Source organism: Habropoda laboriosa, unplaced genomic scaffold (genome assembly GCF_001263275.1).
Source record: "Habropoda laboriosa isolate 0110345459 unplaced genomic scaffold, ASM126327v1 scaffold158, whole genome shotgun sequence".
In the NCBI taxonomy this organism is placed as follows: Eukaryota; Metazoa; Arthropoda; class Insecta; order Hymenoptera; family Apidae; genus Habropoda; species Habropoda laboriosa.
The window spans coordinates 551,845-566,579 of NW_017100280.1; the positions used below are offsets into that span (position 1 = coordinate 551,845).

A 14,735-nucleotide genomic window follows, 5' to 3' on the forward strand; every position below is an offset into this window, starting at 1 on the left:
CGAAGAATGTTGTTCTTAAGCAAAATTCCAGGATACTCCACACTTGCCAGTCCCTCGGTAAAAATGAAAATCACAAGAAATTGACCACAGAACAGAGTGTCGAGCAATTGATAATGCACCTCGTAGAATATTTCTTACGAGAATGACACGCACAACCGACCCTTCGAACCAATGTAAAAAATGGAATGGTAACGATTCTAGAGATGCATACGTTGCATCGGCAAAATATGAAAAGGCTTAATTTTGAAAAGAGAACACGTGGATTGTGCGTCCTGTGCCTGTCCTGCCGGAGACTAATGTCCTTATGCATTGACTGTGGAGGAGATGACTGAAATGACTGTTATTTCTTTATAATGTCATTTCTTTTACGCATAAATATACAAATATATAATAAAAATGAAAAGATTTGTGTCTGTGTATGAAAATAAATTGATCTTTCCATATAAATGCATCATCTTTCTTACTCAAAAATTGCTCTTACGCAGTATGTCAAATAAATACTTGTTTGAAACGTACACTAAAAGACAATGTTTCCTGTTAAAGTACCATATCTTAAAAGCACCGCTTTAAATTTGTAGCAAGAAATGTAGAAACATAATAAAGTTGTAGCGTTCTTTCACAAAAATCACATTTTTCGGAACATACACTTAAAAAAACATTTTATTGAGAATGATGTCACTTCGTTTGTTAACTTTTTTTTAATCAAAACATATTCTACGATATTGAAGCTACATTCCCAAATTTATTTCGATTCAGTATCACTGCTATTTTTTGAACACCAGCTACTTAAAACTTGAACTGGGTGCAGGTGACCCAGTGTGATAACGGTGATTCGATATAAAATATTAATCAGTACACTTGGTCACTTTAAGTAGGGTATTTTTTAACGACAATCTAAGAAACATTTAGAAACAATTCATATGTCATTATATCCTTATTAGTTGTTTCACGTGGTATTTAAATCCCATTTGAACTGCTAATGAAAGTGACGTAATTAGGAGGACCGTAAATTACCCGACAGATATTTTTAAAATATTTAGTCAAATATTTAGATCTGGTTTTCAGTTGCTGGCTCGATTTTTCCGATCGTCATAGAAATATTATTTTTTTCTAGTGTGTTTCTTTGCGTCAAGGTTCAAAGTTATCGATTATTAAATTTTACACGTAAAATGGTATTGATCGAAAGAATAAAAGAAAAAAATATGTCTCATTGTTCGTTGAAATGAAAGAGGAACACTTGATTTCGTTCATTTTTCGTTACAGTTCACAGTAAGCTTTCAACAATAAATATTCAATACAAAATGTACATGTTCATGTGTTACTTTGTCTGTGAGTCACTTTTACACAGAAATTCGGAAGTTAATTTTCTTATCATTCGCCTTTATTTTTCTTTGACTTTCATCAGCCAGTGTTTACATAGAAATTCAAAGATAAACTTTTCATTATACTTAAGTAATAGGACACTTATGGAATGTGAAGCATACTGAAATCTACCGAACTCTGTTCAAATTTATCAAAATCTACAGAAATCTACTAAATTTTATTAATACTGCTGAAATCTACTAAATTTTACTTACTAAATGAAAGAAAAAGCAAGCCTTATTGTCGTTACAAGTTCAATATAAAATTATTTGACACCCAAAAGTCATCACAAAATTAAGATTCCTCAACAGAAGAAAAAAAATGATTCATTCTAGAATCTCAAAGTATAACTAGTTCATATCTACATTTTTACTAACACCCTAACTTTAGCGAGGAAGTGTAATTTAAATCATATCGAGTCTATGCAAAAATTTCCATCGCATTCTTTTTCGGAGAATGTGTATTTATTTTTTATCATATTTATCATTAGTTACCATAAGAGTACTAACAACGTAATATTTACCACACTCGGTAAGGACACGAATTGTGAAAATTGAAATAAAAAGGAGAAATACACAGTGCCTTTTAATGCCATCGATTTACAAACGAGGAGAACTTTTGCGTACACCTAATGCAATACTTTCTACACGAACCCAACGAGTGCCCTAATACTTACGAACGACAGTGTACGGCACAGTGTGTGGAAATTAAGGAACTGATTTTTTTGCTCGTTGGTCGCCTTTTTTTTTACACGTCTCGCCCCGCTAAGAGACAAGTTGCAAACATGCCTCTAGAAAGAAATGTTTCCTGCGTTTACGTAAGCCACTGATAATCGGAGGGGAAAACTGGCCACCGACATGCCGTTGCAACGAGCAGCTTGCTTTCGGGTGGACAGTGTTAATTCAGCTTCTGAACGAGCTACTTGGGGATTAGTTTTCCTCTGGTACATCGTATTCAGTGACGTTTCTCTGTTTCCTTCTTTCTTTTTCCCCGTTTCCTTCGATAAATTAATCTCTGTGCTCTAATCACCGGATTGAAGCTGCACCGTTGTTTTATTGTTTGTTCTCTCCTTATCGAAAGTTCCTCTTGAACGAAGAGGGGAAAGCAACACAGAGTATTACGATAACGTACTTAATTAGATATTCGATAAGTTTCTATTGTTTATTTATTTCGCTTGCAATCGGAGCTTCTTCTTCGAACGGTACCTGCTGTTCAAACAAGAGAAGCCCAATCAACGTAACGTGCGTAAGATTGATTCGTAGCTTTTATGTACCCTCATTTTGTTTATACGCTATTTTGTATCGAGAAACAGTTTTGGTAGATTTCATGTGAATCTTAAGCAGTGATCGAATCATGTGTCGTTTATACATTTTTTGTTTAGAAGTAAACGTTAACGTTTTATTTGTTCCTTTTTTGTTTCAAAGAGTTTTCAGAAATTAATCGTGGTCTAATCGCTTGGCTAGATGTTGCAATTTAGTTAAAGATCAAATTTCTATTCGATTATTTACACGTACAGAGTGTCTCGCGAAGCTGACAATTGAAGAACAGGTGCAATTGCACTTTTAAGATGCGTCAATGTACAAAAGTGCATAAAAGTAACAAGAATACGTAGTGTTTAGTATCATTTAACTGTGTTTTGTTATATTGTTTGTATCTCCAATTGTTTAATAGATGCAGCTTGCACCAGTTGCGCGGGACACCCTGTACAATTGTTCGAAAAATATTTTCTATTTTATGTTTAACATGAAATTAACGTGCAATGTTTACCATTTCAAGTTGATTATGAAATTATAGACTGTGGTAATAAGCTTGTACATTGTATAATTGCACATCATTTAACCTTGATTGGAACATATGTCAAAACATATCATAGTCGATTATTTTGCTTTTAATTGTAAATTTTCGAACTGTACTTTGTTACTTTTTATACATTGTTAAAGGGTTAATGAATTGAAATGCATCTCCTTTAATGAAAATAAAAGAATTATTTTCCTTGCAATTGTGACATAAAATGAGGAGTAAAGTTAACTCGAAACACAGTGTGAAAATTTTCTTCGAATTAAATCGGTACCTACAGGGTTGAAAGGCTATAGTCGGAGCCGAATATATTGGCCGGTCACGTGGTTTTCTCCTTCGCTGCATTTCTATTCCACATTTATCGTTCGACAATTAACAGTCGCCCTACAGAATCTTTCCGGTCCGCTTGCGATACTGCAGCACGCACGCACGCACAACACTCACGCACGCCACACAAAAAGCTACTCGCGAATAAATATAACGAGAGTATACAAGCAAGACGCAGAACTTGAAAAACATATGAATCACCCAACGACGAAAATTTCAATTTCTACAATTGTCGTCTTTATGAAAAAAAGGAATTTCTATAATTGTCGTTTTTATAAAAATAACACCAGTAGATTGACGAGTTTCTCCCGATGAAAGTCAGTTTGAAGTTGACACGTGTAAATCGGACTGAACTTCGATGAATTTCAAATCACCTTTAAAAATGGTCTCGTTTTCTCTAATCCGAGATATGTAAATTGATCACCGGTAAAACTGATCCTATTGATGTCTTGTTTAGGCTCATTTTCACCAGGAGAATCTCGCCAACTCATCGGTATTGTTTTCGCAAAGATAGAACGAAAATTAGAGAAACTGAAATTTTAGTCACTGGATGATTCATTGTGACACAGGCGGTGTTCCGTTCAAGAGTCGCGTCTTGAACGTCGTTGCTTAACGACACTACGAGTATCTCGAAAAAGCATCTTGGCAAAAACAGACGGAGGAAAGAAGTGCACCTACGCCAGAAGTGTAACAAAGAACGCGTTATAAAAACAAACACGCCCATGCGCCTATGACGTTGACCTGTTGCACTACACATACACGGACCTCGCTTGGTGGGGGGTCGTCGGTGTGAAACAGCGGAGGAGGGTAAATCCACGTGACCGGCCAGTATATTCGACCCCGACTATAGTACGCAACAAAATAGAATCAGCGTGGAAGTATATACATAAACGTCGCGTAGCTGACTTACTGCTGATTTCAGTTGTCAGTGTGATCGGGGCTATAGTGTTGAATGAAAACTTTCGTGACGTCCATTCATGATATGCAACTTATTAATATGTACATAAATAATGTTATCAAATTGAGACGCGCAAGTGCGAACTAACAGTAGTGATATACTTCGATTGTGGATCACTGTACAGAGTAGTTCAACCCTCTCCAGGCTAATGATTCCATTTCTTATCATGCACTATTTTCGCATTTACATCCTGTACTTCTGTCCATAGATGTCATTGGATATCATTTTTTAGTAAAGTAAACATTTTTACAAGTGGCCATACTGTTACATTTTGGAGGATTTAACTATCTTTAAATTACGTTGGTAATAAAGTGTTTCCCCCTTTTTGAAGAATTTAATTAAACTGGGCTGGAAAGGGTTGAAAGTGTAAATGAATATGTTCTTTCAATTAAATTTTCGTAATTTATAAATCTTCTCGTACACCCATAAAGCTACGTTTTCCAATGAACATATCACGTAAACTTAAGATGGATTATGAATTTAAATTCCGTGTTCATATTTAAAATTACCATTTAAAAGCATAAATAGTTTGCTTTCGCACTGTCCTCTTGATTAATTGCGCGAGTTAATCATTTAATTTGTATTTTATTAAACAGACACCCAACTCTAGTTGAAGTTTGAAAACGTCCAGTGCTTCGTTACTTGTGCTTTCGACACATTTCAAGAATTTTCTTGCCGATAATATGCCAAGCAGCAAAACCAGAATTGCCATACTCGGTGGTGGTGTAGCTGGATTGGTGATTGCTCGCCATACAGCTGGCAAATTAGACACTTACAGTGTTACGTTATTCGAACAAACTGATCAGGTCGGTGGAACGTGGGTCTATACCGACGAAACGGACGTCGACAAACATGGATTACCAATTCATAGCAGTATGTACAAGAATCTAAGGTTAGTGTGAAATTCCATTTGACATTTCACTCGCCATTTTTCCCTCGTTGATTATCTCATTGCCGCATCCTTGACCAATCAAGTACCTATATCGAGTAAATCTCGATACGATTTCTGTGTCAATTTTTTAGCATAGTGTAACTTCGATTTTTGACACCGTTTTTTGTGCATTTTTTTTTCAAATGAAATCTTAAAACAGTTAGTTTGATGTTCGACAGTTTAACAGACGTCTTTGACATTTTCAGAATTAGACATTCATTTGTAATTAAATCTTCGAAGGCACTGTTATATAAAAATTTTGAATCTTCTCTTCATCTTGCCTGGCATCAATTTTCATTTCATTGAGCTCCATTGATCAGTTGACCAAGTAACAAGGCAAATTATTGATCAATGGCTTGTAACAGATTAGGCAATTTAATTAAATAATGAGTAAAAAATTTGGTGAATACCATGTATTACGATATTGACAAAATACTAGTGTCGTTTTCCAAATGTTACTTAATAGGTCTTAATGATATTTGTTCCGAGTTTATTACGCTTACCTCGCAAAGCGTATAAATATGGATATTTTTTTTTTTTTAACGCAACAAGAAAGGAGTAATTACAAGATATAATTAGATTTACAATAGTAGACAGTGATTGAAAAATTTCTTTCTTACTTTATTTTAATTGTCAGCGCAGCTTATGACACGGACGAGCCAAAGCGGCTATTTTTGAGGTTAGGACGCCACTTATTATTAGCGTGTATTTTGAGGATTAAAATATATCCTGGCCAGGGAAAGTTAGGTTCATAACACAGAGTTTTTAGAAGGTTGTTTCTGTCGTCCTTAATAGCCTGAAAATGTGTCATAAAATGGGCATTTCGAAGAGTGAATCAGAATTCAATTGTAACGGTGAAGAGACCGAAGCGGCCAAAACCTAGGAGATATCCCACGCTGTTGCCAAACATTAGCTCACTTTTTAAGGGAGCAAGATTAAGCACGCTAATTGGCGATTGGAGATTTTTAGGAATAACCGATCAGCGTGTATTCGACAGATAGAGAAGTGAGTGTCGACGAGCGGAAACGGTTCGAAAACAGCAGTCGGATCGTTTAAAACGCCGAACGATCAGTCTAACAATAAGCACATGCAATTGCGCACTAGCAATCAGGCTAGTGAACTTGATGTTCAGGCCGATAAGAAACGTTTAAGTTTCTTCTATACTAAATAATATATACGAATAAAATGAGTTAAGCACAAACTGCGTTCAAAAATCAGTTTCCCGAGGAAACAGGAAAGAGAACTTCAGATGGCGCTAGGGTGCAGTATCCAAGGATAATCAATATCGTATAAATTCCTGTCAGCAACATTTATAACAGAGTATCCTAGTTTTTTCCAATCAAACTTTGTCAGTATGTTCTGTGGGTATAAGTAAGAGAAAGATGTTATATAAATATAGGTCGCTTGAAGCTGTATTGAAAAGTTATAAGGGTAATACGAGATGCGTAGGGAACGATATGTGAGGTTATGTCGTATAGTACGTTTATGTGAGCTGCGTTTACGATCTGAGGTCGTTGAAGGTGCTGAATGTAACTTTGGCCAGTATTATTTTTTTTACAATTCTCTTCGTATTTTGTTACAACTCTTTGAAGAAGTTTTAAGTCACCTATGTTTATAAAACACTTTTTTCTTACGTATACCCGTAGAACAGGACAAAGTTCGATCGGAAAAAAACTAGAACACTCTACATACTGGCAGTCCAAGTCGGAACGTATGAAATTTTCTACTTATTGTTAGTGATACTTTATCATAAAAATGATTATCTGACGAAATGAAATTCGGAACAAACAGGAAGAATATTTTGTTGAAATTAAACGGGCGCAAATACCTTTGTACTCGGTGCATTTTTTTTTAGAAACGAACATCTCAGGAAGTTCAAACTTATTATTCAGAATGTCTTGTAAACAATCGTGTATGTAAATATAGTCACTCTTATTATTCAGAATGGTCATTCATCCTTTAGATATACGTTAAAAAACGATGTTTACAACCTCCGTGTACTTATTGGACAGTTCAGTGATTCAGATGCATCACTACGTAGACAGTCATCTGTGATGTTACTGCATGAGCACAGACAATCTGCCGCCTCTACTTAATATCGCAATTGATACAGCTCGATATTGCTGGGGGAGAAAATATTCGCAATACTAAAATAAGAAAATAACAATAAGAAAAAGTGTTGATTAACAGAAAAGCGTTCGTCATACATCACTGAAAGTATAAAATTGCTTTTTTACGATATGCAAATATAATTACATTAAATCTCCGGTTTCGAATAAAACAGCTTGTAACAGTTTATCTGATTCATCCGGTATACAATTTTTAAACACAATAGCGAAATATATTCGTTCGAAACGTAGCATGACTAAAACAATCGAAATAGAATAATCGGCTATGAAAAGTGACCTCATGCTCGTTGTATTTTGCTAATATCGATAAATCGACATTTTCTTCGATCTCGGTAAGATTTTTCAAATGGTACAACTGCACTGATATGGTACTGAAGCCGTAAAAAGTTGTTTAGGTAATGAATATTCTAATTAAATTCACTTTATTATTTCTGCACAGAAAGATTTACAAAGGGACATTATTTACAGAATGGACCGTATGTACAATACAAGGTAATTGTTGGGAATAGGGTGCAATGACCTCGAAATATGTTGACAAGGTCAACATTCTAAACAACTTTTCCCAATGCTTGTTTACTTCACGCGTTCGTTAATGATCACTGTTGCTTAATGACCACTTTGCGATGGTCAAATGAACCCGTTAATGGTCAACTAATAATGAACGTTGACTGCCGCTCACTAATCGATAACGGCTTAAATTTATTTTTCTCAATTTCACGTTGTTCTGCAATAAGGACGGTAAATGCTAAGTGATTAAGCAAATAAAGCCAAACGTGACTCAAACATAACGTAAACTTATTCCAAACCTACAGAATGTGTATACCTAACATTGAAATATACCATCCGAACATAGAAAGATATCACGTATAGGGAAAAGTTGTTTAAAATGTTGACCTTGAGAACATACTTCAAGGCCATTGAAATCGGCGCTGAGTAGCCTGTTCCCAATAAATACCACGATTTAAATTGCACTTCAATCTTACAACTCCGCCGCGTTTTATCGTGGAATATTTCAGTCGAGAAAATAAAGCAGGTTCGTAATTGAATTCTGACGCAGATAAATACCTTTCACAATTTGGATTATTCGGTCGGCGACGCAAACACGGAACGTTCCATCACTTCTGTTTTTATGTCATTTCTACGGTAATGACGGTAATTGGGCTGTAGTCGGACTAGAGTCGGTCGCGATAAACTCTGCTGACACGCGATACACTTCTTGACATAATAATGAGACAATCGCTTTGCCAAGCAGTTCCGGAAGAAAAAGGAGATCGATGCTTCGTCAATAAATCAAATGAGAATAATAACGTACACGAAGATGAATACAAAGTTACTTGAAACGAAACTCTGTCACTGTTTTAAAGGCATTGTATAGTCAAGAAAAGAAACGATTAACAAAATGTACGATAATAGAGCAGAACGCTGTTGTTCGAATAGTTTAGATCAGGTGTGTCCCTGAACAGCTAGTAATGCGACCCCACAAGATCGTAAACTTTCAACATTATTGTGTGATTTTTAATGATATTTTTCACGACTCGATTGTGCTATAATAAAAAAATATGAAAAAATAAAGGAAGTTTTGTTACTTATTGCAACAAAATTTACTACGTAATTCTCTTATACACAACAATGGCGGGCAGTGATTTGTCTAATACCAACTGACGGCGTTGCGTCGTACCAAAATGGCAGCCAATTAAAGTAATGGACCAATTTTTGGTACACCTTGTGTAACTCTGGCTCAAGGAGGAAATGGTCCTCCACGAACAATGGGCACAATAGGCTTCTCGGAAAGATTGTAAATTTTGTAAGATACAGAATAAACCAGATTCCTAAAACTTAGAATATCAGGCACATCAACCCAATCAATCAACGATCCGCATTAAGGCCTGAACGTAGATTGTGTTGAAAAAATCCAGAAATTTTACTCGATTCCGAAGTTTCTTTTTATCAAAGCACTATGACTGATATAAAGTTTGGTATTAAGTTGGATACGAAGTTTATAATACTTATTTTATGTTCTGGAGTAATTCTATCAGCTGAAACAACTCAACTTATTTTGCATAATTTCATTATCGATTGCTTCTTGTTAATGTGAAAAAGTGCCTTTTACAATATACAGTGAGGAATATTTAAGCAGAAGTTACGTTACTACAAGTTAGTTTATTAATGATTACTAAAATGACGTTGAATTAAAATTTGATCGAATATTACTGACAAAATTTGACGTACTCTACTGAAACCTCTGTTTTAATAGGCCATTAAATATCATTGCAGAACAAATCTTCCTCGAGAAATCATGCAAATACCTGATTTTCCAATGAAGCGCGATGAAGGACCGTCGTTTGTCCATCACAGCGTAATTCGAGAGTATCTTTGGGATTATGCAAAACATTTTAATTTATATCCACATATAAAGGTAAAAGTTAGTCCTAAAAGTTCGTTGAAAATTAATCTTGGAAGTTAATATTTTACCTAAGCATCTCAAGTTAGCTTATACAGTTTCCTAATTAAAATATCTTATAACTACGATAATATTATTCATTTGCTAATATTTAATAATATTCGTATAATCTAAAAACATTTGAAAAATAAGTTATTTTTACATTACCAGGCATTTAAAAGTCGATTTTCTCGAAAGCAAAGCTTCGTACGAAAAGTTTATTCTACATTTTCGACTTATTTCACCAGTTACCGACCACCCTGTATACAGGATGTGCCCGAAGGTATTGTACAAGTAGGAGATAATTCCTTATGCAAAAATAAATAAAATGTGTACAATAACACTTTTTCATCCGAGGTTAGTTTTTGAGAAAATGGGGTTTGCACTTACTATCACTAAGATACGGTTCGTCGAACGACATACAATGCCTGCCGTGTGTGTACACGACTTACGAGCTTCTGAATTCAAGAACAATTAAGGAATTGTTGTAACGTTATTACTAATTTTTGCATAAGGAACCACCTCTTGCCCGCTTGTACAATACTATCGGTCGCACCCTGTATGTTATAAGTTGGAATAAGTAATGCGCATCATAACGCCATCTTTGATATTACTAATAACATTTTTATTGGAACATTAATTGCCGTTCCCGCACGTTTTTTTCTTCCAAAAAATAAATAGCACATTTGATTTTTAGTTGAATACGGTGGTGAAATATGTGGAGCCGGAAACACTGCGAAACGGGCAAACAATCTGGATGGTCACATATGAGGACTTGGAAAGCAAAATAGAAACTACTAAAGCGTTCGACGCCGTGGTCTTGTGTAATGGTCATTACACTGTAGGCCATATTCCACACATTCCAGGTATTGAAAGTTTCCCCGGAGGATCTATACATAGTCATCAGTACAGAGTACCAGATGTGTACGCTAGAAAGAAAGTTTGCATCCTCGGTGCATCTTGGTCTGGTATCGATATCGCCGTAGAAGTCTCGCAATACGCCGAAAAGGTACACGAAACTGTACTCACAAATTGTCAGTGTTACACATTGTTTCGTTTTATTTTTGAGAGGGCTGCATGTTATCGCTTTGCAAACGAGTAGACGATGTTTCATTTTTGTCGACTTTCGTCTTGACTTCTAACGCTAGAAGGACCGGCCGGGTCAAAAGTGACCCATTAGCAACTTTCCAAAAAATAGTGAATTTTCGATACCGATAAGTATTGTCGTTTGCAACTATTGGGTTTAGGTGATAAATTAAAAGATGGTATTTCAATTATAAACTCTTCTTAATTTTTCATACGCGAGGAAGGCACGTCTCTGCGCAACCATAAGAGATAGACAAGACGCTAAAGAAAACAAAGCATATCAGTGTTCACCCAAGTTGGTTACTATGCTATTCTTCTATATACGTTTACATTAATCTGTCCTCAGTATGTTGATCATTTTTGCTGTTACTACTACACACACACACACTCATTCCTCCTAATAATCCAACAGCAACTTTCTGACTTTCTTTTCCGCATGTTTACCTCTACTTGTATCGACATGAGACAATTTTCTTTATCACATTTTAAGTTACATAAAAATTCACTCTCGGAATGTTGCTACTGGCATATTTTGGCCTGGCCGGTCCTTCTAGCGTTAAATACACAAAATAACACGTGAATGAATTATTATAAGATTAGGTGTTCTTTAATTCTGAACGAATTATCGACAATTGTTTCCGTTCATAAAAGGTATCTAGCCTTACAAATTGACTTAGGAGTTGTATCAAAGTAACTTTGTTTTTAAATTCCACATTAACTTTGTCCTTTTATACAAATTCGTGGATGTAATAAATACAATGAAACACGATATAATCATTATTGTAATAATGTTTAATCTTATTGTTAGAATAGTAACGATAGAACAACTGAAAAATTTACAAAATTGTTACAAAAATTGTTATTGATTAAATGCTAGTATTGAACAAACGGTCCGAGCCACCTTTGTCAATTAGTGTCTTGTGTTGTATAACGTTGTTTAATATAGTATAATAATTGACTGTATTTGTGTCGTTTTGTAAATCATGTGTAACGACAAAGAAGTAAAGCGCGACAATATGTTGAACGTATTTGTTTGTATTGTTCTGTTAATATAAGGCAGTAACTTTTATGTAACACAGGTATACATAAGCCACAATCTGCCGGAACCGGTTGATTCGAAAATGTCGAAAAACGTGGAACAGAGGCCTGGCATTCAATCGATTCGGGGAAATATATTCATCTTCCGCGATGGTTCCACAGCTGAAGTAGACAACTTCATATATTGCACCGGTAAAAAGACTTGATCTCCTTCGTACATATAAGTGATTGAGGTATCCGAAATTAACTATATATATAAGTAAATAAGTATTGTCAGGGCCCTGTCGAATTCTCTTCAGGCCTGAGATAAATGATAAAGCTATCATGATTCTTCAATTGAAACATTTTACATTATTATTATCCATAATATTTCTAATTTTTCAGATTAAATTAATATAAATTTGAATTAAATCGAATGAAATTACATTAATAATTCAATAGAATTACAAATTATTAATTTAGAATTAATAATAATAAATTCCACGTGTATATGAGACTGTAACGTTAATGTACATTTTACTTGTATCATGTTTCTCTTTAAAGTAATTAATTATTGTACAGAAACTGTTTCTTTTTTTTCGACATGCTTATTAAATTTGATAAAAACTTACATTGAAATTGTTCGAAGATGAGCTAAATACCTGTAGATCGTTTTGATCCTCGGTAGGACCCTGACCTTCACAAGTGTTCATTAATGTTGCGATTTTGTCGAAACCGTGTGCTTTCAGGCTACAAATTTACGTATCCCTTTATGTCGACTAAAGTTGAGATGCGTACAGACTGCAATCACGTCGAGCCTACTTACAAACACTTGATACATACGGATTATCCAAGTTTATTTATCATGGGATTGCCGGGAATTGTAATTCCCTTTCCCATGTTCCATCTACAGGCTCAGTATATTCTCAGTATTCTCGAAGGTCGTATTAAGCTACCTTCTTCCGAAAAAATGCGCGAAGAATATGAAACGGAAAAGAAAGCTCTTCTTGAGCAGGGAATTCCGGTAAGTACTGTACATAATTTTATTGCATCCCTTAATGTCAGAAAGCAAACAAATAAATATCTATATTAGAACAATTTTTATTTTTTCTACTCTCTTTTATTAATTGTACTTCAATTTTGCACTTTTTTTCTTATTTTCTTATACGGTAAATATGCAACAGATTATATAGGGTGGACCATGTAAAAGAGGCCGCTTAATGATCTTCTCTATGTAACTATGGTGGTACGAGAAAGTTTTCATACGTAATTTAAATGGTTTCAAGGGATGAATAATATGCAGAAAAATTGTTTCATAAAACAAATAGCAAAAAGTGAAAAAAAAGTTTCACATGTGATTTAAAATTTTAGATATCAGATCATTTTAAGGTAATATTATTACTTATCATTATAAGGCAACACATAGTAAAAATTATATAGGTTTCACGTATGAAAACATAGACAACTCAGAAGAAAGAAAACAGAAACCTGGCATTTATAAAAACATTTGTCTTCCATTTTATTCAGCTTTTGAAACTATTTAAATTACGTATAAAAATTGTCTCGTATCACCATTTGCTAGAGAAGACAATTAGGTGACCTGTTTTACGTTGCCCAGCCTGCATATTAAAATAAAGAATAACCGTTTGTTAAGGACGGTTAAAATTTTGGATAGATGAAATTTCATAGTTGCTAAAGGAAATCTATGTATTATTGGGAAGAAAATTCTATACAGTGACCTTTTTAACTGGACACTGTGGAATAACTTAGAAGGAACGGATGTTTTTGTAGAAATTGTTTGACATAATGGAGAAAACAATTATATAGTTATAAAGAGAATTTTTAATGCACAATTACATAATATTATTTGAATATCTGAAGGATTTATTGAAAAATTCAAGAAAATTAACGTTTCTGTTTTTCTAGCTAAGGTATATCATTAAATTAAAGGAACGGCAATGGGCATATTACGACGAAATAGCCGCGGCTGCAAATATTTCAAGCTTCCCGCCAGTAATCAGAAAAATTTACGATCACTCGAACGAGATGCGCGAATTGGACTTCACCACTTACAAGAGCTACCAGTACCGCATAATCGACGACGAAAATTTCGTAGTGTGTTATTGTAAACCTTGTTAGGGCTTAACAGCGAGAATTAAACGGAGATATTTCAAAATATGAACATTTTGGATGAAAATCGTTCAGAAATCATAATTGCTTCGCGTTTAGAGATGTCGCCTGTATTTTTCGTTCGGTTAAACGTGCGAGCATCTTAATGTCTTTATTTGTTGGAATTGAAATGCCAATGTACAGTGTCAAGGTAAAGTAATTCGAAGAATCCCGAGAATATTGGAACGCTTGAATCATTCTGACGTTTTGTATTCTTCTTTACGAATGTTTACGTATCAAGCTGAGAATTACATGTTAATAGAATTTACTTACGAAACTGGACTCATCAAGTAAAATATTAAGAGCGGATACGCGTTCTATGGTATATTTGATACACTTTAATATTCTTTGTAAAATAACCTTAAACGCAATTTGAGAACAACCGCGAAGATTCTATCGTATATTGCGCATGCGCATGAAGGACACGTCAATTGTATTGTACGGTTAAGTATATTGATTAAAAGTGGAGTGACTGTGGAAAATACTAAAAATAGGAAAGTTGTACACATTTAATAGAGA

General features: G+C 34.6%; 1 protein-coding gene across 1 annotated transcript; it reads left to right on the forward strand.

Annotated features, from left to right (window-relative positions):
- The first annotated feature begins 5,127 nt into the window (after positions 1-5,127).
- LOC108573579 (flavin-containing monooxygenase FMO GS-OX-like 3) lies at positions 5,128-14,186 on the forward strand. Its single transcript, XM_017936043.1, has 6 exons — positions 5,128-5,336; positions 9,779-9,920; positions 10,642-10,953; positions 12,110-12,260; positions 12,797-13,071; positions 13,974-14,186. The coding sequence occupies exons 1-6, from the start codon at positions 5,128-5,130 to the stop codon at positions 14,184-14,186; spliced, it is 1,302 nt and encodes a 433-aa protein (XP_017791532.1).
- The last annotated feature ends 549 nt before the right edge of the window (positions 14,187-14,735 follow it).